We start from the raw sequence: 22,994 nt of genomic DNA, 5'->3' as shown, positions 1-22,994 counted from the left end.
CAAGCAGGCCCGGCTTGTTTCTCACGCTGGAGACGTATTGTTTCCAAACAAACGTCACAAAGACTGATGAAAGGATTTCAATGATAGAAATGCTGGACTTTCAGCTTTCAGGTTGTCCTGATACATCGTAGATCTCATTGTTCAGAGCTCCTGCTTTCTGTGATTTCCTGAATAAAGTTTTGTAGGTAACACTGGTTTAAAATAAAAGAATTCAGCAACTTTGTTCCCCTCTTTTTAAAAAGCATCATGAACATAAGTCAGCTGTTGTATTCAGTAAGAAGATGTGCACATCCGTTTGTTTTGGTAGGTTTATTAAAAAAAAAAAAAAAAAAAAAGAAAATACACAACATTATAAACACATATTGTTTATGGACAAGTGACTTTTTGCAACACATATTTTTCAAGTACTTTAAAGAAGATGCAAGAGAAGGAAATCAACAGCACTTCGATCCTGTGTGTGAATATCATATGGCACAAGTCTTTTTAAATGGAGGAAGGGAATAACAGGAAAATTCTGTTAAGTATATTATAAACAGTGTGCTACAAAAGCTTGTACTAACAAAGACCACATAAACCTGAGAAATGTCATAGGTAAAGCAAGGCAGTCTAGAACTGGGAGTATCTGAACTAAAAGCGCTGCGTTAAGTTTTAAAAAGCAGAATGGAATCGACTGAAACATTCCCCCCATCCCCTTTATCTTCACATTTCTAACTTATGTATATGATTTCCTTAAAATATTAAGTTTCTACAAAATGTACATTCTGTCGCTGATATTCATGGTTAAACCCATAAAACTGTACACATCTGTTTTCATTGCTAACAGTGATTGTAACGGTCAAAAGTGACAACGCTGAGGTCGCAGGCGGACCTGTGAACTTAAAATGTTTATGACTGATTAAAACGTTACATCAAAACTTAACATACAAAGCCCTTAGAAAAATCATTCTTGCACTTCCTTAACAAACTGTCCATTGAAATTGAGACACTCTTAACTTCTCAGAGCTCAGGATACAAACGGTTTGACATTTGTAAGAACTGCATGGAGAGTGGTGGGGGGCGACGGCGGGCCTGCTAAGACACAATAATACATCATGCGGCACCAGCAGGTGACGATCCTGCAGGACACTCGAGGAAAAAGTGAGGATCAATTAAAAAATATGATTCCTGCCATGATACTGACAACATGGTTCAAGCAGATGAGAACGTCAGTCTAGCACTGTGTGAAAGAAGTGGAATGCACTGGCGTTAGCATCCTTCGGGCAGGTAGATACGCCCACACTTTAGGCATATACGTGAAGAGTGAAGACGGCTATACAACAGCACAGATGAGAGAGCATCCAAATTCTCTCAGAAGAGCATGGGGAAGAACGTCTGATGGACCAACCCTTCCTTATTAACTGGAAATTCAACAATAATAAAAACATTATATAAGAAGAAACATTCTCCATCTTTGGGGATCCAAAACCAGGATCAAAAGATTTCATCTCCATAAAAAAACGTGTCCACGTGTGCACATGTGCTATGCAATGTAAACACTACAGGGATTATTTTCCTTTGGGATTTCATTAAGTCAGTGGTGTCTGTTAGACTTGAACAGCTTTTTCTTCACTGATGAGGGGGTGAGGTAATGTGTCAGCACTACACGGCACACTTTCTCCGCTCTGGAAGTCTGGATGAAGTTGCAACATGTTTTCAGTCTCTGGAGGCGGAGTCTGGAGTTACATGTTGTCCCTGCGTGCCCCATGAGTCAGTGTCCAACTTGCTGGCTCCTTCAGGGCTTCTAGGCCCTGCGTCTGGCAGGGAGAATGCTGCCCTGGCACCTGTTACACTTTGCCTTGTTTCAGTCGCTCTATGTGGTGGCATAATTTCAGTGCAGGTCCCAGCTTCAGACCCATGTATTTCATGATCATGTCGCTCCGTAGCAACATCAGGGCTTTTCCATCAATCTCCTGTGGAAACATGGAGTAAGACTTGTATTCAGAAAACATGCAGAGAAGCAAATGATCTATAGTAGCCAATAATAACATACAACTAAACAACTTGTGGTGGTTTTGAGTTGACTCACGTGTTTTCTGAATAGTTCAGCATGTGGAGCCAACGCTGTGGGGTCAGCATCTCTTACAAACTGCATCACCTCTTCAATGGACCAGGAGGAAGGGTTTTTACTGGGCAGCTGCTGACCCTCCCGTTCATACACCAGAGCCTCAGGACCTGTGGTGGAGCTGGCTGCTGCCAGAGAAGAGCAGACACATGACGCATGAGAGCCAGAAGTGAGTATTTATATCCATGTGCTTCCACAGATCAGTACTGTACCTTCAACTCGTCGGAGAGGCTGTGTGGAGGCGAGCTCTGCGGGGTTGGAGGAGAGGCGGCGCATGGGCGTGCTGTTGCCAGGATGGTAGAGGCTGCTGGCTTGAGAGTGGTACTCTGAGGAACTCCGCACTGTTTGAGGACGAGGGGTCATGGAGTTGGAGGCTGAGTCCATGTAGCGCTGCTCCTTTATTAGGCCGTTCTCCTCATGTGGCAGAGTCTCTGCTGGAGAGAGGGAAACACAAGTGACATTCAAATATCATTTTCAGTGAGTCATAACTTTTACACAAAACAAATAAACAGAATCTGAACATCCTAACACTCCTGCTTTTTACTGACGCAGCAGTAAAGGAGATTAACCCAGCAGCACACACAACTGATTATAGTCTCACCACTCATTTTAGTGCCAATACTGACAACAGCACTGAGCAAGTAGCTAGGCTAATTGTTTATACACACTGTAGTGTACTAGGAAAATACAATCTGGTATATTGGTATATTACACAACACACCTGCTGCTCAGCCAAAGCTCTTAAAGGTAAATAAAATTTTAAAGTAGGGAGTGTGTGTGTGTGTGTGTGTGTGTGTGTGTGCGTGCGTGCGTGCGTGCGTGCGTGCGTGCGTGCGTGCGTGCATGTGTGTATGTGTGTGTGTGGGAACATGTTCTGACTACCAAGACAGTCTCTGGATATGAACACAAAGGCTGCAGCCAATGAGCACTGAGAGTTAAAGGACTCCTGAGTGTGTCTTCCAGGCTTTACATTATTGCTACTATAGTTTGACTGAGCTGCAGACATCACAGTAACTAAGGCAACACAAAGCCATGTAATCTCTCATCAAAATAGGCTGCTTTTTTAAAATCTTTTCATAAATAAATGCAACTTCAAAAATATCTTTCTGCAACATTGTGTCAGTGTTATATATTATACATTATTATGCTTTGGTTGTTGTTTATCTGGTTGAGATACCAACTGCCCACATTTTGGCAAGATCTCTGGATTCTGCTTTTCATATCAGACAGAGCTTTTGTGTTGTGAGGAGGAATCTTTTTTAGAATGTACTGAGGACTCAGCCCTGAGGCTCACCATGGTTGGGTAGATATAAACACAGGCTGCTTGGTAAATTTTGTTTTTATTTGGGGTATTTAAATGTTTGATTTAGAATTGGAGGCAGTATAAAGGTTAAATGCACTGAGACATAAGTGCTGAAAGTGAATGTCTTTTTTTTGTAGATTTATTCTTGTCAAAGCACACAACTGAAGACATTGTGTTCCAGTATAAAAAGCATTACAGTGACTGAGCTGTACCTTCTGAAGGGTGAGCCTCAGTACGTAAATGTTTCGGAGACAGAGGAGCTGCATACGGCGGAGAGACCCCAGAGAGACTCCGTTTACTCCCCCGAGCCAGAGAGGGAGCGTCCAACGCCTCCTCTTTCACTGCAACACATAAACAAGGAAGGAATCATTTTCAGCGCAGAGTATATAACTACTGAGTGCTACACACAGGATGAACAGACACAATACATTACAAAGTCAAAGTAACCAGCAGAGGAAGATAAGTTCTTTTACTATTATTGTTCTACAGAAATTCCACATGATACAAAACAAAGTCCTGAAAATAGTTTATTTTTTTCAACTGGAATATTTTAATAGGACTGATGCAGTTCTTACTTTTTGTCTCAGTTTTAATTATTTAAAGAATATGAAATCACTTCCAATTGAGTGCACAGTCATCACCTGACTTGTTCCTGTCATAATCAGCATAGTGGCTGAACGGCTGGCTGCTGAACAGGTTGTCACATTGCAGGTGACGACACATCGTCTCCAGGAACCGTAGCACAAAGGAAGCACTGGAGGCTGAAGGTAGTTTGACCACACGAACTCCACCATCTGTCCTCACTGGGGAGGGGGACAACACTCATCTGTCACAAAACGGCTTGGCTACATGTACAGCCATCTGATCAGACGATTTTTCATCTAACCACTTCTAACAGCTGGTGGTGTGTGTATGTGTGTGTCTACCTCTAACAACCTCTCCTCCTCCTGAATGAGTCTGCAGAGCAACGAGCAGGACTTTAGGTTGGTATGCACAGTCTATACACGACTGGACCACCTGCTGGAGCACTGCATTCACTGGCCCCGGGCCAAAGTGGTCTGGCAGACGCTGCATCTGCTTCCTGTCCAGGTGGGGACCACAGTTTCCATGCTTATTCACATACACACACACTGAAACAACACACAAACAAAGTACACATTGAACACATTAGATACTAAGATGATATCTTTGATTCAGAGCACAGCATGTGATAGTTAATGACCATTAATCCCTACCTGTTGAAACCACAGAGCTGAGACTGGGAGGGCTCTCTTGTGGAACCTGGATGCTGGGCAGCTGCATTGGAGCCTGGAGAATCTTGGACTTTCTCTGAAAGACAAACGTTCATTTGTAGATTTACTTTACTAAGTACAAAGAATTCATGCGATGTTTAAAAATCTCAGAGTTGGGGTTTGTTCAGCAGGGTCTCACCTTGCTTCCAGGTTTGGGTCCTCTCTTCTTGTGGGGCCGGGGTACAAGCTGTGTGGTTTCAGGTACACTTCCATTTTGGGCAGCTGCTGCTTCTGCCACAGCTTTGAGTAGAGCAATGGTCTCGCTCTTGGGTCGACGGCCCCGGACCCCTTTCCTGACAGGCAAAGGGGGCAGAGGGTTGGGGAGTCTGTAGGGGGACTGCATGGACCGCCTGCTGGGCTTGGAGGGTGATGCTGGGAGAGTCTGCAGGTTCTTTGGGAGGTTAACTGTAATAACAGCATCAATGAAGTAAATGAAAATGTGTACTTATACAACATCATGATGACATCATATATAATGTGACATTTTAGTTTTAATAACAGTAAAAACACAGTCATGGAAATGAAAACCAGGAAAAACATGGAGCAGGGATTTAACTATGTTTGGATCAACAATACAATTCAGACATGTAGTCTTATCTGTCCAAGGAGAGGTAATAAAAATGAAGAATGGTTTGGTTTCCCATCACCGAGTCTCTCCTGGCTAATTAGGGAGACAAACTGTGTGTCATTATCTCTGGACCCAGTGACCAGCACAGTGTGCTGTGCTGATGTTGGTGGGCGAGATGAAAGTCAGAGCGAAGAGATGGCGCTGTGCCAGTCTGGGTTTCAACAGCAGCATCTCATTACAGCAAATGTCAGGGGAAGTGCTCCAGTTTGTGTCATACACTTCCAATTACTTGATCTTTTATTTTATTTCATTCTGCCTGACGATGCCTTTCACTGACTGTTGAGAAAACAACAGTAGTACTACAGCTGTATTACAACAGTAATTACTCAGCAGTGAGGTTTATTGTACAAGCTGTACTACAGACTAGTTGCCAAGCTTTCTAATAACAACTTAATACATACCAGAGATGTTTTAATGTACAGAATTACAACAACATCACTTTTAAAGAATTACGCTGCATTTTTCTGCTGGCTAATCAAGAGGTCCTGGACAGAGCAGAAGCTCACAGATGGGCTAATGAAAAAACAATTAGCAAAGTATTTGTGCCGTGCTGTTCAGTACAGGATGTCTGGTTCAGTTTGCATTGTGATCCAAATGAATCTAATCCACCTTTAACAATTTTTCAGCAGCAGGAGACATTGTCAGTGTCAGTAGATCTGCCCTTTCTGAGGACATCCAGTTGCTCATCTAGTAGAACGTGTACCATAAAGATCTTTTATGGTATAGTCTTAACTGCAGCAAACCGGGTTCAAATCTGACCCATGGTGCTTTGCTGCATGTCATTCCCTCTCTCTCTCTCTCCCTCCCTGACTTTGCTGTCTCTCTCTCACTGTGACTGTCAAGAGTAAAAAAATAAAAAAAATGTGGATACATTAATCTTTGAAACATGGAACATGAGAATATATCTTTATTTCATTATTATATTTTTTATTTCTTAATTATTTGATAACCTTCTGAAGCAATGTACTAACATATTGTTAGTAGCAATATCAATAATATTGTAGCAATATCATTAATACCTAGATGACTTAGGTATGATTTTTTTAAGAAATGTGCCTTTAAGTGAATTTCATCAATGTTAATTGTCATCCAATTTGTACCGAAAACATACTGGACAGTGAATTCAAAACCGAGGAATGTACCAAAATGTGAGTTTTGTGTACTGTTACACCTCTAATAAATACTGAAACTACATTAATCATAACAGCAAGAACACCTCACTCTTGAATGCTCAGACTCTCAGCACAAAGCCTGTTCAACATGTAGGACTGTCACAGTGGATTATTTCTGTGGTTTCTTTGGCAGTTTATCGCCAATGACACCCCCCAGAGAATGACACTATCTATGATCACATAACTAATAAACAAGCTGTTCCTTGTGCCTGTTTGATCGCTCGCTACAATCTAATCTGAGTTTAGAAATATTTTCACACATCTCATAACATAAAAGATCTGTAAAGCAGTATTTCGCACTGTTGCTTCACTATAGAGCTGCCTGTCCTTGCCCCGCTCTCTCTCACTCCCTCTCTTACTCACACACACTCACATACATACTGACAATGAACCCGTCTGTTGTGGTCGGACTGGCCATTGGGTGCACTGGAAGAAATCCTGCTGATGGACCATTAAAAAATCAATAAGGTTTTTACTGGCCCTGTCAGTCACTGTCAGTCCTCTTTGTGTGTCTGTGTGCTGAGTGAGTGTGTGCCAGGACTGGGCTCGAACAAAACACTATGCTAAATTAGAACCATCAACCCCTCTCTTATCTTCAAACAGAGAAATTACCTCTTCAGCCTTTTTATTACTAATGTATATGTTGTGTTTGTGAACACTGGTTTTCTCAACAAATGAGCACAAGGCCTTGCCAAAAACACAAATGTAAACAAGTAAAAGTGGAACTCACCATGCTGAAAGAAAAAAAAAAACTCATACCCACACAATGTAACAGCCAATTTACTCAGCTAGTAAATATTTTCTGTTTCTGTATCTACTCAGGATTCCCTAACAGCCCCCACACATACAGCAGAGAGCCAAATAAATCGTCCCCCAAAACGCAGCTCAAGCTTAAAACAAAGCCCACACTGAAAGAGGAGCTGGAGCATGCAGACCAATCAGCATTAGATGGGGGAGGAGTGGAGAGGAAAGGGTGCCAGGGGAGAGGGTAAGTGTGTGGTTTTCATATCCCATGAGCAGGTAAAAGTACATTTAAAAGAAGACTAAAGCAGGGCTGTAGCAGCAGCTATGTGTCATGTGTTTTGTGGTTGATAATCTTATCCTCTCCATCCAGAGTCTTTTACACAAATGTGGTTGAGCAAATGTCAGGGCCTGGGCTGAGCAGCTTTTATGTAAACATGTCTTCTCCATGTAAACAGGTGTGATATGAGGAACATAAATCCTCTTTCCTTCTTCCCTCCCTTCCTTCTTGTAATTCTGTCTGTTCCATCCCACCCACCTAAACACACATTGACAGGATCTGCAGTTTCACACACAATGCACAGTATGTCTCCTACACGTGTTGGCTGACTGCTCACGACTCTCTTTGTTGCTGAATGTCGCTGCAGTTTATCAAGACGACCATTTTGAAAACACCATGTTACACTTGTTACTAAGCAACCTAACTTTCTTTAGCAGTGCAGCCACTGTGAGGGCTGTAGAAATACATCCATATCTATCCAGAGCCATGTGAACCTGTCCTGTCAGTTTACAAATCCATGCCCACAGATTTACAAAAAGCCAAGGGCACAGATTACAAGTCCGTGGGCACGGATAACAAATCCATGAGCACGGTTTATAAACAGGAAAACAATTTCCATGTAGCATAACTTATAAAGTTTAGTTTTTAGTTTAAACTAAAGATTTGTCCAATACCTGCTACTTGCAACTCCTGTGCCAAAACCACCAACACCAACTCAGCTGCAGTCATCATGAACTCCAACACAAACTCTGAAACCATAAACCACCACACCATTCATTCAGATGAACTGTAAATCTGTGTTCCCTTCAAACACAGAAACATTTCCATTCAGAAATGTGAAGTTATGTGTTAGATTACATGAAGATCAGGAAGCTGAATTCATGCTTTCTTTTAGAGCCTGTGTATATTTGACTATCTCTGATAGAGCAATGAGACCAGATGATTAATGCTAATTGTATTTATATTTATCTAGCTGTGGATGCAATTTCCTGGTTGTGGGGGGCAACCACAACTAAATGATTGTGGAAGAAGCATGTATTACAAACAGCAGCATCTGTCTCAGACTTCGCTGTATGTGCAGACTTGTGCTGCCACCTACAGGCTGAAACTCACCACTGTTGCCTGGTGGCTGGAGGCTGTGCTTAGTGAGGGAGCACCAGCCCACGGGGAAGATGTCCCGGGACTCACACTTGCACCAGTAATCAAAGGCACCCCGCCACCCATCGAACATGATAAAGACCTCATCGCCCTTCACTTCCCCGATGGTGGCGGGGCAGATGAGGTATGGGTTCTTCTTGTCCACAGCCTCCAGCTTCATGCCTGGCTTAAAGCTGTTCTGCTGAGGCCTTGGAGGCTCCTGAAAATGAGTGAAATATCCTCAGTGCAACAACTTTTAAATGCACACACTACTAAGATTGATTCTGCTTGTACAACAAAGCTTGTACCTTTTTAAAGGCTGTTGCTGGTGCCATCTCTGCTCCATTTAAGGTTCTCAACAGAAACATGGGCCAAGAGGACGCATTCATCCGAAATCCTGGGGGAGAGAATAAAACAAACAAGCAAAATTTACTGTTATTAACACACCATGTGATCTGTTGGATAATTTCCTGCATTGCTTGTATTCTGAATGGGTTTAGTGTCACTTTTGTGAGATTTTGGATTGCTATTAACTCTAAAACTAGAACTACCACCTGGCAGTTGTATGCCTCTACCACACAGACTAGTTTCAGGTCCAGACCATATGAAATATTATTATATATCTGTGCCAAATTTGAAAGGATACCCTCTGAGGAGTTCCTGAGATACTGCATTCACAAGCCCAAAATTGTGTTTTGTTAAGTCACTGTGACCTTGACCTTTGACCGTTGCCCACTAAAATCTAATCAGTTCATCCTTAAGTCCAAGTGAATGTTTGTGCCAAATTTGAAGAAATTCCCTAAAGGCGTATCTGAGATATCGTGTTCACAAGAATGAGACGGACGGAAGAACAGACAACTTGAAAACATAAAGCCTCCAGCCATGGCTGTCACCGGCGCAGAGGCATAAAAAGTCTAAGAGAATTAATTTCAGATGTGGGATATTTATTAAGCATCGCTGTTATTTGTTTTGTGAGGTTGCAAAAATGAACTGTCACATCATTTTAATCAGTGTACATTTACACACACTTAATGATGATAATAATGGATTTCGATGCCTGTAGGGGCAAATTTTATCAGTCTGCCATCCGTTATTTAGTTTTGTTGGTGGAATTTTATAACCCTAACCACAGTGGTTCTGCAGTTATGTGCACAGTAATGGAGCAAGTCCTTTTCCTTTTAATAAATACTCTAGTGTGGTAGATCATTTGTTCTGTATTGCTGAGACTAACAACTGATGTTTTTCCTTTATTAAAAGTGACACCAACAATGTGCTTCCATCCCACCTCCCCTGACGTTCTCACCCAGTGGCGGCTGCAGCATGTCTCCATTCTTCTCACAGGTGCCAATCGGCTGGATGTCGGAGGAGTCTACCAGCCTCCAGAAGTCGTTACTGTTGTCACTTCCATCCAGACGGAGACGCAGACGAACCCCAGTTAAACCCATCACTGTGGCGATACAAACTGAAGTGGAGTTGCGTGGATCGTGGGCTTCAAGCTTCATTCCCACTTTGAAGTCATTAGAGGGCGGGACTCTAGCCTGCAGACAACAGGACGATATCATACATGCCATTGTTAGAACTTCCCAAATACACTGCAGGAAAATCATTATTCAATCAGCCTGTAGCTCCAGTCAGGTCTAAATTGTGTCAACCAACTGGAAAATCTGTGTTATAGCATTTGATAGAACATTTACTGCTAGCTACACAGAACAAATGCATCTGCATGGTTGTAAACTTTCGGGAGGGTGATATAAAGTCATAAATTGAGTGATGAGGGAAATCCAGTTGGTAAACCACCACCAGCAGAAACTCATGGAACCAGTTACCTCAGTGACAACAGTACTTAAACAACAGACTTAAAAACACTTAAACCTTTAACTGCACTGCCAACAAAAAGCCTCTTTGATTTGCTAATGACTGTCAACAATGACGAAGCATCCTGATTCAGTTTTGACTGTGGTAGTGTGAAGCAGACTTCCAAAAGGAGAGCAAGGAATAAGATAAATACATGGCAACTATTTTATGTACCATTAATATTTTTAGCCTAAAATCCTCCAAATTCTCACCCAATGACTTTACTTAGATTTACACTGAGGAGTGAGACTGGGCTGATATCCATGCAAATGGGTTCTGTCAAATATTAAATGAACTGAGGACATACCTGACGAAAACAGCTCGGTGGAGCTGGTATAGATGATGTTTCTTTGAGATATTCTTCCCAGCTGAAAGCATCTGAGGAGAAAAGGTTAAATGTTTAGGCTATAAAATACATTTGAGCAAGATGCCACAATATCACCTGCTACCTGTCAATGAATTGGGAGGTTATTAAGTGTAATAACCTCTGGTCACTTTCCAAGTCTCTCTCCGGTCCACTGGTATCAGCCACATTTTAGATTTTTATTACATCAGTATCATGTTTTTTTTGAGTGTGAGTTTTGGCTTTTTTGGAAAGGCAATTGCTAGTATTACGTATTGCAAACCTTGGAAAAGAGGCTCTCTAGAACAAATACCATGTGAAAGTAAATGTAAAAGTACTCTCTCTCTTGATAATCTAAACTAAAACAGCTATTCTTGTGTTTAACTAAAGTAATCTAAAGGAATAAGTCTCACAAATACTTACAAACACTCTAACAAACAAAGGGAAACACCATCACAAAATACCAAATAAAAAGTTCACCTTTACTTGTTGCAGGGGTTGTACCTGTTGGTGGAACTGTTCTTCCTGGTTTCTCTTTCTTGCCATCTTTCTGATCTAAAAATGATGCAAATGATAAAAACTCTTTCATAAATGAATGAAAAAAAAAAGTAGTATAATTAAAGTATCTGTACAATTCCCACTTCCCAAATTAAGTCTTGTCACTTTAGACAAGGGAAAGACCCTGTGTGCAACAGTTTTCACATGTGAAACATTGCAATTACAGTGTAATAACAAATTTAAATATGCTGACACACTATAAATAAGAGTCTGAATGCTAGTAATAAATATGGATTTCTGAGGAAGTTAACGTCAGGCAATTTGTGAAATACTACAGTGAAACCTGGAGACTGCCATCAGAGCTGGTGACACAAACAATATTTGAATGACAAAATGCCTTCACTAACCGTTTGAATGCAACAACGTGACAAATGAAGCTGTATGTTGTGCTAAATCAAGCCCATACACACCCACTGTATTGTCACACAGGTATTTTCTCTTATTGTGCTTGATCAGTTTTCCTTAAGGCAGTGTCAGAATGTACATGCCTTCATTATTTCAATTTATTTTGATGAAATCACAAACTTTCCTGTGTAACTCTGTCAAAATTTACCTGATCAGAGGTCTGTGAAAACACCTGTGAGGGTGTGCTGGGTCTTTAATAAAGAATAAATTGGGACAAATGCATGTTGAAATTGAATGGCTAAAAGGGTCCAAATGTCTTCAAAAACAAATTTATAAAAATTCAGGTGAAACCACTGATTTTATACATAAATTTACTTTTTCTATTTTCAACTATTTTGCCTGTAAAAGCTCTAAAGTCATGAACAACCATCTTTATCAAGCACAGTCAAATGAGGACTACTTGCCTTTTAGCTGAGTTTTTCCCATGGTGACTGACAACCAATGGTGACACTCTTATGATGACAATCAAGGTGCAGGAAGTCAACCCAGTGTGCTTGTTTGTCTGTGTAGTTCTGTCCTAAGAATATCAAAAGTAAAATTTATTTAATGTGGAATCCTGCAAACACAAAAACACAACAAAACAGTTCTAAAGATTCATTTGTTAAATAGAACAATATAAAATACAAGGGCTATGATGATGAATGCACATGGCATTTTGGGAATTAAGAAATCAGCAGTGTCTGTAGTTGAATAAAGCTGCTTGTGGTGTAGCGTCCGGCAATCATGCTGATTGTTTTCTTAAATATTCAGTGTATCATTCCAAACCTCATGCTGGGAACCAACATGCAAATGTACATTCAAAGCACTTACATCACATACTAGGGCTGCAACTTATGATTATTTCTACTGTCAATTTTTCCCTCAATTACCACTTAGTAAATTAAATATCAAATAACAGCAGAAATGCTCATCACCATTTTCCAGAGTTAAAGATGCCACCTTCAACTTTCTTGTCAGTCCGCAAACCCAACGAGTTTACATTTACAATGATGTAAAACACAGAAAAGCATCTGATCTGATCATTTACTAGGCATTTTAGCACTAATACATAGAGCTACGGTTGCAGACAACAAAAAATGACTATAAATGTTTTAAAATAATATAGTTGTTACTTGTTATTACTTGTGAAACTTCTTTTAGCTACTGATGCTATGCTATGTTATATCTCAGTGTACTTTGTAAAATGGAAGTTCAAGTTTAACTGTCAGGAGTATCAGTGATAAATCAATATATAACTTGGTTTTCTTAGGAAGCAAAGACTGAAATAACCTGCAGCAGGGAGCCACTTGAAATCTGAAGGTAAGTTAAATGGTGTTGTTGTTAGCAGAGGGAGAATAGACTTCTTCTGACAAGTAAAACACATCAGAGTCTCTTTCATGTGCAGTAGTTTGGTATTCCTGTAATGGACACTCCCACGGAGACAGGACGGCTGTAACAGGGTCTGTTTTTTCGTGGGACTCAACACTGTTACAACAGGCCTGTGGTCTACTGGGACAGCCCATATGACACTGTACTGAACTCAGCGTACAGTCCCTCCGCATTTCCAGATTTCAGTGAAATGCTAATGGATTACTACGGACTTCATCACCGATACACTTACGAAGTAGTGAGCTGGATCACAAGAAAACAAAACAGCTGTCCTACATCTCTTGGCGTGTAACACGAAGAAAACAGGACAACGCGGTGTCATCTCAAATCACCTTTTAAAGTAAAAACACAGGCTAACTCCTTATCGTTGACGATAAAATTGGCCATGTTGGATGACTAACGTTATTATAATGAGGCTAACTCTGCCGTTTTATGAGCCAAATTAACGTTCACGTTACACTGAGGTACTTGTTTATTACCTACAATAGCTAACGTTATAACTTGATGAAATAGTTGCCTCATACAAATAAATATGTGGACACTTACCAATGTTTTTCTAGCCAACTAAAACGTTACCTATCAGCGTTAACTGTTAGCAGGTTGGTTATGTCACCTAACATCAGCATTTTAATGTTAACTTGGCTAGTTACACCTAGCTAGCTGAATATCGAGGTAACGTTAGGGATAATTTACTTTATATATAACGGTATACTAAAGTAGCTATTATTTCTATTTCAAATATTGCCTGTTTGCTCTCGGATCTGATGCGTTTAATTAACATAATACTGTTCCAGGTAATAGCCGGGGCCCAATGTTGACAACTGGGAATGCTTGATTTGCTAGCTACCGCTGCTGGCTAATAACTAGGTTGGCTAACCTTAGCGTTAACGTTAACCCTGTGAGAGCAGTTTCTTCCATATTATCAAGGATAATTACACATAACCCGGGTCGTGTAACTTCAACCGACATTCTTCCAAATCTCTATATCATTTATTCTAAGGAACAAACTTACAAGTGCCGTCTGTTTTTCGAGTGAAGATCCACTTTTCTCTATTCGTCAGCTGCCATTTTTTCACGAATGTAGTGTATGCTTACACGCATGTAATTTATGCCAAAGATAGTATTGTACGGACAGCAAAGACGAAGCAGTGCTTCGGGCTTGAGTCAGTAGGTGTAGTTCAGTAGGCCAATGAACGCTTGCGTTGCTCACACTTATAGCCAATCAAGCATAGGTTTACTTATTTCATCCAATCAGCGTCTGAAAGACTTGTGCAGTAATATGGGATTCCAGAAAGTAACAGTAGTTGCCCATCTTCACTTTCGCTCTTCTTTACAAGGTCTTTCTCATGCTGTGGTTCAAAACTGATTGAAAAGTGTCAGTAAATGTGAGAAAAACATGAAAACTGAACTGAGCCACTGACACTGAAACTATGACCACTGACATCATCTTGAACAAATAATTTAAGACTAAGGCTGATATTTTAAGAAGTAATGTGAGGGAGAAAACCACACCACTTAATTATATAACCCAATATATCAGTGTACAATGACAGAGTATTAATTTTTTTTTAAATCAAAGTAAATACGTTTTAAACAGAAAATTGTTTTAACTAATAGACAAGACCAGATAGTATAATTACCACCACATAATATAATTTAAAATAGAACAATACAGATGAAATATAAAATTAAATCCCAAAACGTATTCAAATATTTTAAGAATTCAGAGTAATAATAATAAACAAAAAATGTAGGCAAATTAGAATATATAATAATAACAACAACAACAACAAAACACACAGTGTAAATAAAAACAGTCAATTTAAGGTGAATGAAATTACAATAAACTAGGTGTAAAAGTGTTACAGCCCGTTCTCAGCTACAATAGGGAGTAGTGCGTCATCACATTTGCCAAACAGCAAAACATGACTCAGAATCATTGTCCCATGTTAGTTTCAAACTCTTGTGTTTTCCCCCACCCACAATTTTCCTAAGAAGTCTAGATTATTCTCACCATCTCAAGCATAAGTCACTTCCAGTACTCAAACAGGTTTCAGCATACATGAGGACACCCAAAGTCGCCTAAAGCAATAAAATATATATTCAATAAAGGCTTGAGCCTGATGACAAAAAACAATCTGGACCAACTCCAACAGTAAACCACTTACACATAAATGCGTCTGTAATAATAATCTGTAATAATAAGTAACTGGGTAAAGATACATATGTATTTTTTCTGCATTTAGTTATTTTCCTTTGGATACTTTAAGTTACATAGTATTTTTTACTTGTAAGTACTTTCACTTGTAATAGGGTATTTTTAAATTGTAGCAGTGTTACTACTACTTACCTTTGTTCCCTCTCCAGTAGGTTACAGGAAATCTGCAGTCAGCAGCTGAAGTCACGCAATGTTATATGTGTATTTCAAATTCATATTTCAAAATATAGGTTTGGTCAAGAAGAAATTCATAATATGAAAAAGACTGAAACACATTTTTTAGTTGAGCACCCAAGCAGGCTTTAAGCTGTGTTTTGGATATACAGTATAAAAATGGTGAAAAATGCAGATCTCTATTACACCAAACATAGCAAATATGTATTGTCATTCAATAACAAATGGGTCAGCATGGTAGCTGAGTTGGTTCAGTTAGTCAAGAATTGTTTGACAAAAAGAAGAAGTGTCATCAGTAACATTTAGCCTTTGTGTTAATATGATCTATTATAATCCAGATACTAGTAGGAAAAAGTAGGTCATTCACTATACAGTCAGTTACAGGGTTTTTTACTCAGTGGTGAAGCTGAAGTTTCATGCAGACATACAGAGGGCATTTAACTTCTCTTACAGCAGTTACACCAAATCATATTTAAAGAGCTGCATCATAACCATATATACAGCATATGTACTGTATATATATGTATATATATATCGTATATGTGTAGTTCACACATTCACTCTCAAAATAAAACAGAAAACAATGAAAAAGTAGCTATTTTGATATCACTTTTACAATATGATTGTTTATAATGATTACTAACCTGGCAGAGGAGTTATGACATGTTCCCAAAATCTACATTATGACATTTCCTCAGGGGGTATTTACTTTACTCCACCCCAGGCTGACAGACTAATGGACAAAAGGGCTGCAACAACTACTCTAGTTCATCTCTTTATTTATCATAGATATCCAAAGAAATCTTACTCCAAGCCACCATATCTGAAACAAACCCACTTTTATTGAGCCCTTATAATATCTGTAATGGATGAAGATAGCTGTTTGTTTCAGTTTTAAGTTCATCCTGTGGGTGGCAGCATCATTTTATATGGGCGCGCACACTTGGAAAAAGTTATATAGATCCCTCACATTGTTTAGAACGTCAATAGCTCAGATTTGGTCTAAATGGAGTAAAGGGTCATGGATCCAGACACACAGGATCCTATCAGCAGTTTTCTTTTGGCTTTGTGCTCCTGACAATTTAACCAAGAGGCAGGTGCATTTTCATTGTCTATCCATAATAATGTGGACAAAGTTGTGATTTGTATCATACAATGTATACATTTAGTTCAGAAGTTATTTGATGAATAAAGAAAAAGTTTCATAATAAGTCATCATAGTTTTTTCTAAATTCAGATTCATTAACTGAACAAAGCGAATTTGTACATGACTGCCTGTAGGTTTATCATGTATGAAATGATCTGTTCATTGGGTGAACTTTATTGTTGTCAGGGGGCACTTAAAGCTGTTAATTTCCTCAGAGACAGTGCAAATTACAACACATTTCCGCTAAAGAAGAGTATGAAAATGTCATAATATCATAATGTCTTTATACAGCAACCTAAAGACACTGGTGAACTGTGAGCAAGGCATTTATTCGTCACCCTATTTCGGTTATCTGCTCACTGTTTATTAATATTGTTGCCTTATAATATCCTTAAGACGCAAGGCTTCTACTGCTACATTTGCTTTGATGTAGCCTCTAGATACATTATGTTATCATAATGAAAGCAGGGTGTGATCTTGTGAATTATGTAATTGAGAAATTAGAACAATAATATCCTACCTCATACGAAACACCCTCAGACCGCAACACAGTTTTCTCCCCCTCGTAGCCGTTATGCTCTCTGATTGGTCGAAAACGAGAGGGCGTTGGAATAAACAAGTGTTCCAACCGCTCTCATTGGTCGCCGTCTCGCCACTCAAACTGTTGCTTGGTGATGTTCTCGCAGCTTGTCAACCGCACGATCCAGTTACTGTAGCTGCCTGCTGCAATGAAAATATCTCCGTTGGTGGGTGGATATATGGGCTCATTTCCATCATTTTTCACCAACCACTGACTGAGTGAGTAGTTTATTTAATCTCGTTATAGATTAGAATTGTAAACTCAAGGTATAATGTGACTATCTTCAGCACAAGCTCATGAGAAAGGCAACGTTCACAAGCTTAACGGTTGTTTTTGGCTAATTTGCGATTTTGTGTGTCTGGTGAATTAGGCAGAGCACTACGACAACACAGCTAACCTAGCTTATTTAGACAAGCAACTAACCAGAGTCCAGGCTAGGAAGCTGGTAAATTTGTACTAACTTGGTTGAGTGTTGCCATATGTTTGACTTGTTGGATTTATTGCTGCTCTGCATTGAAAATGTGGGAGCTACATTCATTCTGTGGGCAGTCGGAGCTGACACACACACACACACACACACACACACACACACACACACAGAGAGAGAGAGAGAGACAGAGAGGGAGAGAGAGAGAGAGGGAGAGAGAGAGAGACTTACGTACTATACAGGCAAGCCACAGTCCCTGTTAAAACAGTGATTTCAGAGCCACATTTCACCGTGGTATGTGTGTGTTGTGCTGTTTATGATGTGAGGGAGCATATCAAGAAGCAACAAGACAAGTGTATAACAGATATTAACACATACGGTAATTATTTTGACTTATTATTATTATTATTATTATTATTTTTATGTAATATTTTACCATAAATGTACATATTTGGTGGTTGTTAGTGTTGTTCTTATTTTGTGTTCCTAAAAATGTGTAGTCAGTCTACCTCAAATGTCAGTGACGTTGTCAGCTGCATCCCCTGTTTTTGGAAAATTGTTTCCATCATGTCAGATAATTCTAAACCCAATTCAGGCATAGATAATAGTGCATTGATCATATTGGAGGTTTAAAGGTTCTGTATTTTGAATTCCACACACCAGGTCCATTACCACGCATGAGTCATTCAGTTGATAGAGAAAAAAATCTATGATCCACAGCAATGCTCAGTGCATTCCAGATCATATTAGCCTTTTAGCTCCAGGCTCGGAGAGTAGCTGGCTAAAATCTGCTGTAGGAAACAATGGGCTGCATGTAGGTTGTGAAAAGATGAGGAGGGGGAAGCATGTTAACACGCTCAGGCTTAAAAAGAGAAAACATTTTCTTTGAAGCCATCAGTGTTTGAGTTTAGTCTGGGATCATCCTCCTCAAGTTTGCCCACAGTATACCTCTCAGTGTACCTGTGCTGATGGTGTGCAGCTGAGTAAGATAAGGGAGTAATAGACCACACAGTGTTGTTAAGTGTTCTGGGAGAGAGTTTATTTTGGTGCTGAGGTTTTCATACTAATGAGCAGCTCCTGTGCTGACAGCACTGTAGGAGACTGGAAGTGTGAGTAGGCTACGCAAGTCCTTGAGCTTTTCAGCAAGGAGAAGATGAAATGGAGAAAATGGTATCTGGAGTCTTATCTGATTCAATAAGAGCAAAGAGTGTGTGGATACCAGAGGAGATGCTGTGATCACATTAGAGCTTGTGCGATACTGTTTCGAAAAGGAGGGTGAAATTATTTTCATATGGTAGAGTAAACTATGTATAAATGTTTATCTAATTCATGTTAAAGGGGCACTTCACTGATTTTACACACAGTTTACTGAATAGGTAGATCACTGCTCAACCTGTGAAAACAGTTGTATAATGTCATCTGTGACTCTGGAGGGACTTGATAAAGTCTGAAAAAATAACCCCTGATGATGCCATCATAATGCTTCAAATATTTTACCTGTATTATAAACTGAAGGCATTGGGTTTGAAAGATTAAGTCTTGTGTAGTCTAATGTAGATGCTATTAAATTGAATTCTGGGAAATGTAGGATGAAGTGTTTTTGAAGCTTAGCTCATTATGGGAACTAACAGTCAGGATATCTTGACCTCTGCTGCTGCTTTTCACCACCTTTAATCTTTGTGCAATACTAAATTGCTGGAGTTAACACAAAGAGCTAGAGCTTCTGAATACCACTTCTCTGCCATTGAAGTACTACTGACCAACTCTTTCTTGAGGAAACCTTTTGAAGAAGGCAAAACAATTGAGTTGACATGTAAATCCATTTAACAACAGAGTGGTTAAAGGTATAAAAGGAATTTCACCCCTGGCTAAAGGTAAGTGAAGATCACACTGTATATATTTTAATTTGGTGCAATGTTTTTCATGCAGGTAAAAGTGAGCCACTGTTGGAGGCATGTGGCGGATATTATGGCTCATAGCCGGCAGGCACCTCTCGGGAGCCAACAGCTGGCCGGCTCATGCCATCCTGTAGCCGGGCCCCCTCATCCTGAGCTCCATGCACCTCACACAATACACCTTTTGACTTCATGAAGATCCTTGACATCTGTGATGTAATGAATAAATTTGAAGTCCTTGGGATTGTGGGTGAAGGTGAGATTGATCATTTATTTAAATGTAACAATGTGAAATGTAATTGCATATTTAGTTAATTTGTATTTTGTGAGTACATCACTTACTGCTAGTCCAGTCTAGTCTTCAGCCCCAGCTGTTCATGTGAAGTAGTACACTCATAAATTAGTTATGGGGCTTTTCAGTGAGCATCATTTGATTGTTTTTATCTAATTTGCCTGTAGAAAAAAGCTGTTAAAAGCCTGGGTTGTTGCTCATGACTGAGCAAACCCAATAAGGTCAAGGAGTTTTTTTTAACATTTATTCATTAGGAAGAATTTTAATGTGAAAAACTGACAGTAGATGCTGTGACCTGGATTCATACTCTTGTGCCATTATAGTAGAAATGAAGAGGTGGTTTTTGTGATTCAGTTTTATTGTTGCAAATGTCAATGGGACAGAGTGATTTCATAGTTAAATTCGGCCAAAATGTTTCTCATGGCTTTTCTTTTTTCCTTGAGCCACTTGGTTAATATGAAGTGGCAGAGGCCCTGAGGTGAGGCCACTCACTTGTCCCAGTTTTCACACCCCTACTCCCACATCCTAGAAATGTTATAATGTGTATATAATGTGTCGCTAGAAGACACAGGGAAACTTTGAGCTGAATTTTTTAAAGCCTGTACAACAATGAGTCTGTCTGGAAGAAAGTCAGCACTTTTAGTGCCACATTAAACTGTGAAGTTGTGGAAGTTGTGGAAATGGAGCAGTCCAGCTCTGCCTTTGCACCCATGGCACAGTGCGCTCCACTTGATCCAGCATCATAGATTTTTCCTCAGTGATCTTGAGGTCAGTCAATTTTGTTAACGATTCAGGACTGTGTGCTGCATGTAGGCTCACCCAGCAATTAAAAATACACTGAATCTTATGCAATTATCTCCACTTCCTTATCCAGAGAGGAAAATAACATGGGAGGACTAATTGTGGTGATTTTGCATCTTTTGGCACATGATCTACAGATGATGTTATTTTTGATCTTCTGTAATCTTGTCACTTTGTGCTAATGGATTTGTCTGTGGGAAAAAATTTTGGTGCCTTTAAGTGCTTGTGGGAAACCTCTAAGATTTGAGAGTGAACAGGCAAACAGCAAATATTTTTAGTGCAAAAAGTTACATTAAATTCACACTATTGTATTCATGACATCCATGTTTTGTTATTGTTCATTTCCTGTTAGCTTATGATGTTAGCTCATGAATTCAATGAGTCTCTAGATTCCCCGAACAATGGAGCATTTTCAAAACAGTCATAACTGTGCAAGAAATGGTGTTTTTAGGTGTCTTCAAGTGGATTTTCATATCTTTTTAGAATGAATGAAAATCAATGTCTACCTGGAATGTATAAAAAGTATGGCATAATAGAACCCTGATGTTCATGTGAAGCAGTGTGGAGCACTTCGTCATATGTCGGCTCACTTCAAGAATTCCTCTTGAACCCTCAGGGGATGTGTGTATGACTGCCAGGGTCAATAACATCAGAACTACAGTAGCCTGCCAACACTTGTGTCCTACTTTCTGAGCCACCTGTCCTTTTAGAGAAGGATGTTTTTTGTCTTAATTCATGCTAACATACGAGAAGCATTATAAAGAGGATTTGAAACCCTTTTTATTTTGTAAAAATAAAATGGCCCAAGTAGGTTCTGGACTTATTAGCAGTTGTTAGCATGATTGGCAGCTCACTTCATATGAGACTGAGAAATGTCCCTATATTGAACCACACCTTGTTTATTTATGATAACAGACCATGCTGGTATGTTATTCACAAATTGACATTTTTAAACAGAATTTGAGCTGTCATTCTTTTATTATTTCATGAGGATCTGCTTTTAAGTGTAGCAGCTCCAGTTGAAGGCAAAAGTAGTGCCCGTAATACATGAATGCTCTGAATATTCATGAGAAGATAAGCTGTTTTAAATCTCAGTTAATCATGTGGTTTGCTTCTTTTTTAGGTGCCTATGGTGTTGTTTTAAAGTGCAGACACAAGGTAAGATCTTACAAATTTGAATATAATCACCTCAGCCTCTTGTTATTGATTGGTCCTGTCAAACCATTCCGATCATGAGTCCTAGTTTTCCTCATGTAAACATTATGTTATAAAGGACAAGTTCAGTATAATCTTTAGTTTTCTTATTGTCAACAAATCCCATGAAAAGACCAAAACTAACAGTGAATTAGTCTCATTAACAAGTGTGTCTGTATAATTCTGATATAGCTTGTTCCTCCATTGTCCAAGGACACATAAATGAGCCACACTGTTGCACTTGTGTCATTACAAAAAACCCCAGCACTGTAGTTTATTTTGAGTAAATCTCATATACTCTGCTCTGCTGCAGTAAATACATACTAGAGCACCAAATGTGTATTATTCCATGCCAGAAAATAATCCCCAACTGGTAAATGCACTTTTTCTCCTGATTGAGTAACATTTGCAAAAAACTAGTCTCATTTGTTTTCAAAATGATTTAACCTTGTTTTAAAAGTGAATATACGTATTTGGGATCTGTTTTTAAAGATTCACTGTTCAGTAAGAACCAATGGGCTTGGGGCTGAAAATCTCAGACAAGCTGGGGATGTCAGAGTCAGACAAACACATTGTTGATTTCAGCCTTTTTGGGATTTGCTAACAGTAACAGATATATAGACTGTAGCCAGCCTTATCCTGTGAGGATGGAGATTCACATTAAACATTAGATTTATGCTTATTGAAGTTTAAGAAAGATCTGCAGAACCCTGGAGAACATGCAGTGGTCCTGTGCCTTAGAATTAATGTGATGCCTTAAGTGGCCCCTCTGGAATACTGGGTAATTGGCTATGGTCCTTTGGCCTCTACTTGGGTTCATCAGTGAGAAAGATTTGCTTTCACCACTCCATTTGTTTTCATTCATGTAAAAGTTGGTTTATTAAGTTGTCTTGAAGCTTTACTTACTTACTTTTTTAGCATAAGAATAAGGAAACCAAACCAAAACAAAAAAGCAGCAGGACTATGAAAAGCAGACAACCCACACTGAAGTAATAGCTTTGTCATCTCAGTCCATTTAAGGAGGAGGCCGTGCCAGGAACTGACAGCAATCCAGCATGAATAAGAGAGCCTATAGTTCCTACTG

At 39.5% G+C, this 22,994-nt stretch overlaps 2 protein-coding genes across 4 annotated transcripts in view; one reads left to right on the top strand and one right to left on the bottom strand.

The window, feature by feature from the left end:
* Window positions 1-346: 346 nt before the first annotated feature.
* scml2 (Scm polycomb group protein like 2) lies at window positions 347-14,276 on the bottom strand. 3 transcript variants are annotated; one of them, XM_022759080.1, is made up of 15 exons: window positions 14,195-14,276; window positions 12,219-12,331; window positions 11,332-11,406; window positions 10,816-10,886; window positions 9,958-10,192; window positions 8,963-9,051; window positions 8,631-8,874; window positions 4,836-5,101; window positions 4,640-4,733; window positions 4,331-4,534; window positions 4,046-4,207; window positions 3,617-3,745; window positions 2,314-2,535; window positions 2,066-2,229; window positions 347-1,949 (listed from the first exon to the last, which is right to left on the bottom strand). In XM_022759080.1, exons 2-15 carry the CDS (start codon window positions 12,238-12,240, stop codon window positions 1,824-1,826), a joined length of 2,103 nt encoding a protein of 700 aa, XP_022614801.1. In that variant the 5' UTR covers window positions 12,241-12,331; window positions 14,195-14,276; the 3' UTR covers window positions 347-1,823. The 3 variants fall into 3 exon arrangements, with proteins under 3 accessions (XP_022614801.1, XP_022614802.1, XP_022614803.1); XM_022759081.1 differs by having other exon boundaries at window positions 2,066-2,226; XM_022759082.1 differs by having other exon boundaries at window positions 2,314-2,532.
* Window positions 14,277-17,452: 3,176 nt separating this feature from the next.
* The window catches only part of cdkl5 (cyclin dependent kinase like 5), a 37,409-nt gene continuing 31,867 nt past the window's right edge, over window positions 17,453-22,994 (top strand). The window contains exons 1-3 of the mRNA XM_022759105.1: window positions 17,453-17,519; window positions 19,658-19,879; window positions 21,840-21,874. Coding sequence (XP_022614826.1) covers window positions 19,816-19,879; window positions 21,840-21,874 — 99 coding nt within the window. The 5' untranslated portion in view covers window positions 17,453-17,519; window positions 19,658-19,815. The remainder of the gene's footprint in view (window positions 17,520-19,657; window positions 19,880-21,839; window positions 21,875-22,994) is intronic.

This window comes from Seriola dumerili, unplaced genomic scaffold, assembly GCF_002260705.1.
Source record: "Seriola dumerili isolate Sdu_G_001 unplaced genomic scaffold, Sdu_1.0 BDQW01000319.1, whole genome shotgun sequence".
Lineage (NCBI taxonomy): Eukaryota > Metazoa > Chordata > Actinopteri > Carangiformes > Carangidae > Seriola > Seriola dumerili.
This window is presented reverse-complemented; position numbering and strand designations above follow the sequence as displayed.

Excerpts from the sequence above, each read along its gene's own strand:
- scml2 (XM_022759080.1), bottom strand. The coding sequence starts at position 12,240 with ATGGGAAAAACTCAGCTAAAAG. Across the intron at positions 5,102-8,630 it reads CCAGCCACCAGGCAACAGTG|TTAACCTCCCAAAGAACCTG; the intron begins GTGAGTTTCAGC and ends CTGTTATTACAG. Across the intron at positions 3,746-4,045 it reads TTATGACAGGAACAAGTCAG|TGAAAGAGGAGGCGTTGGAC; the intron begins GTGATGACTGTG and ends TATGTGTTGCAG.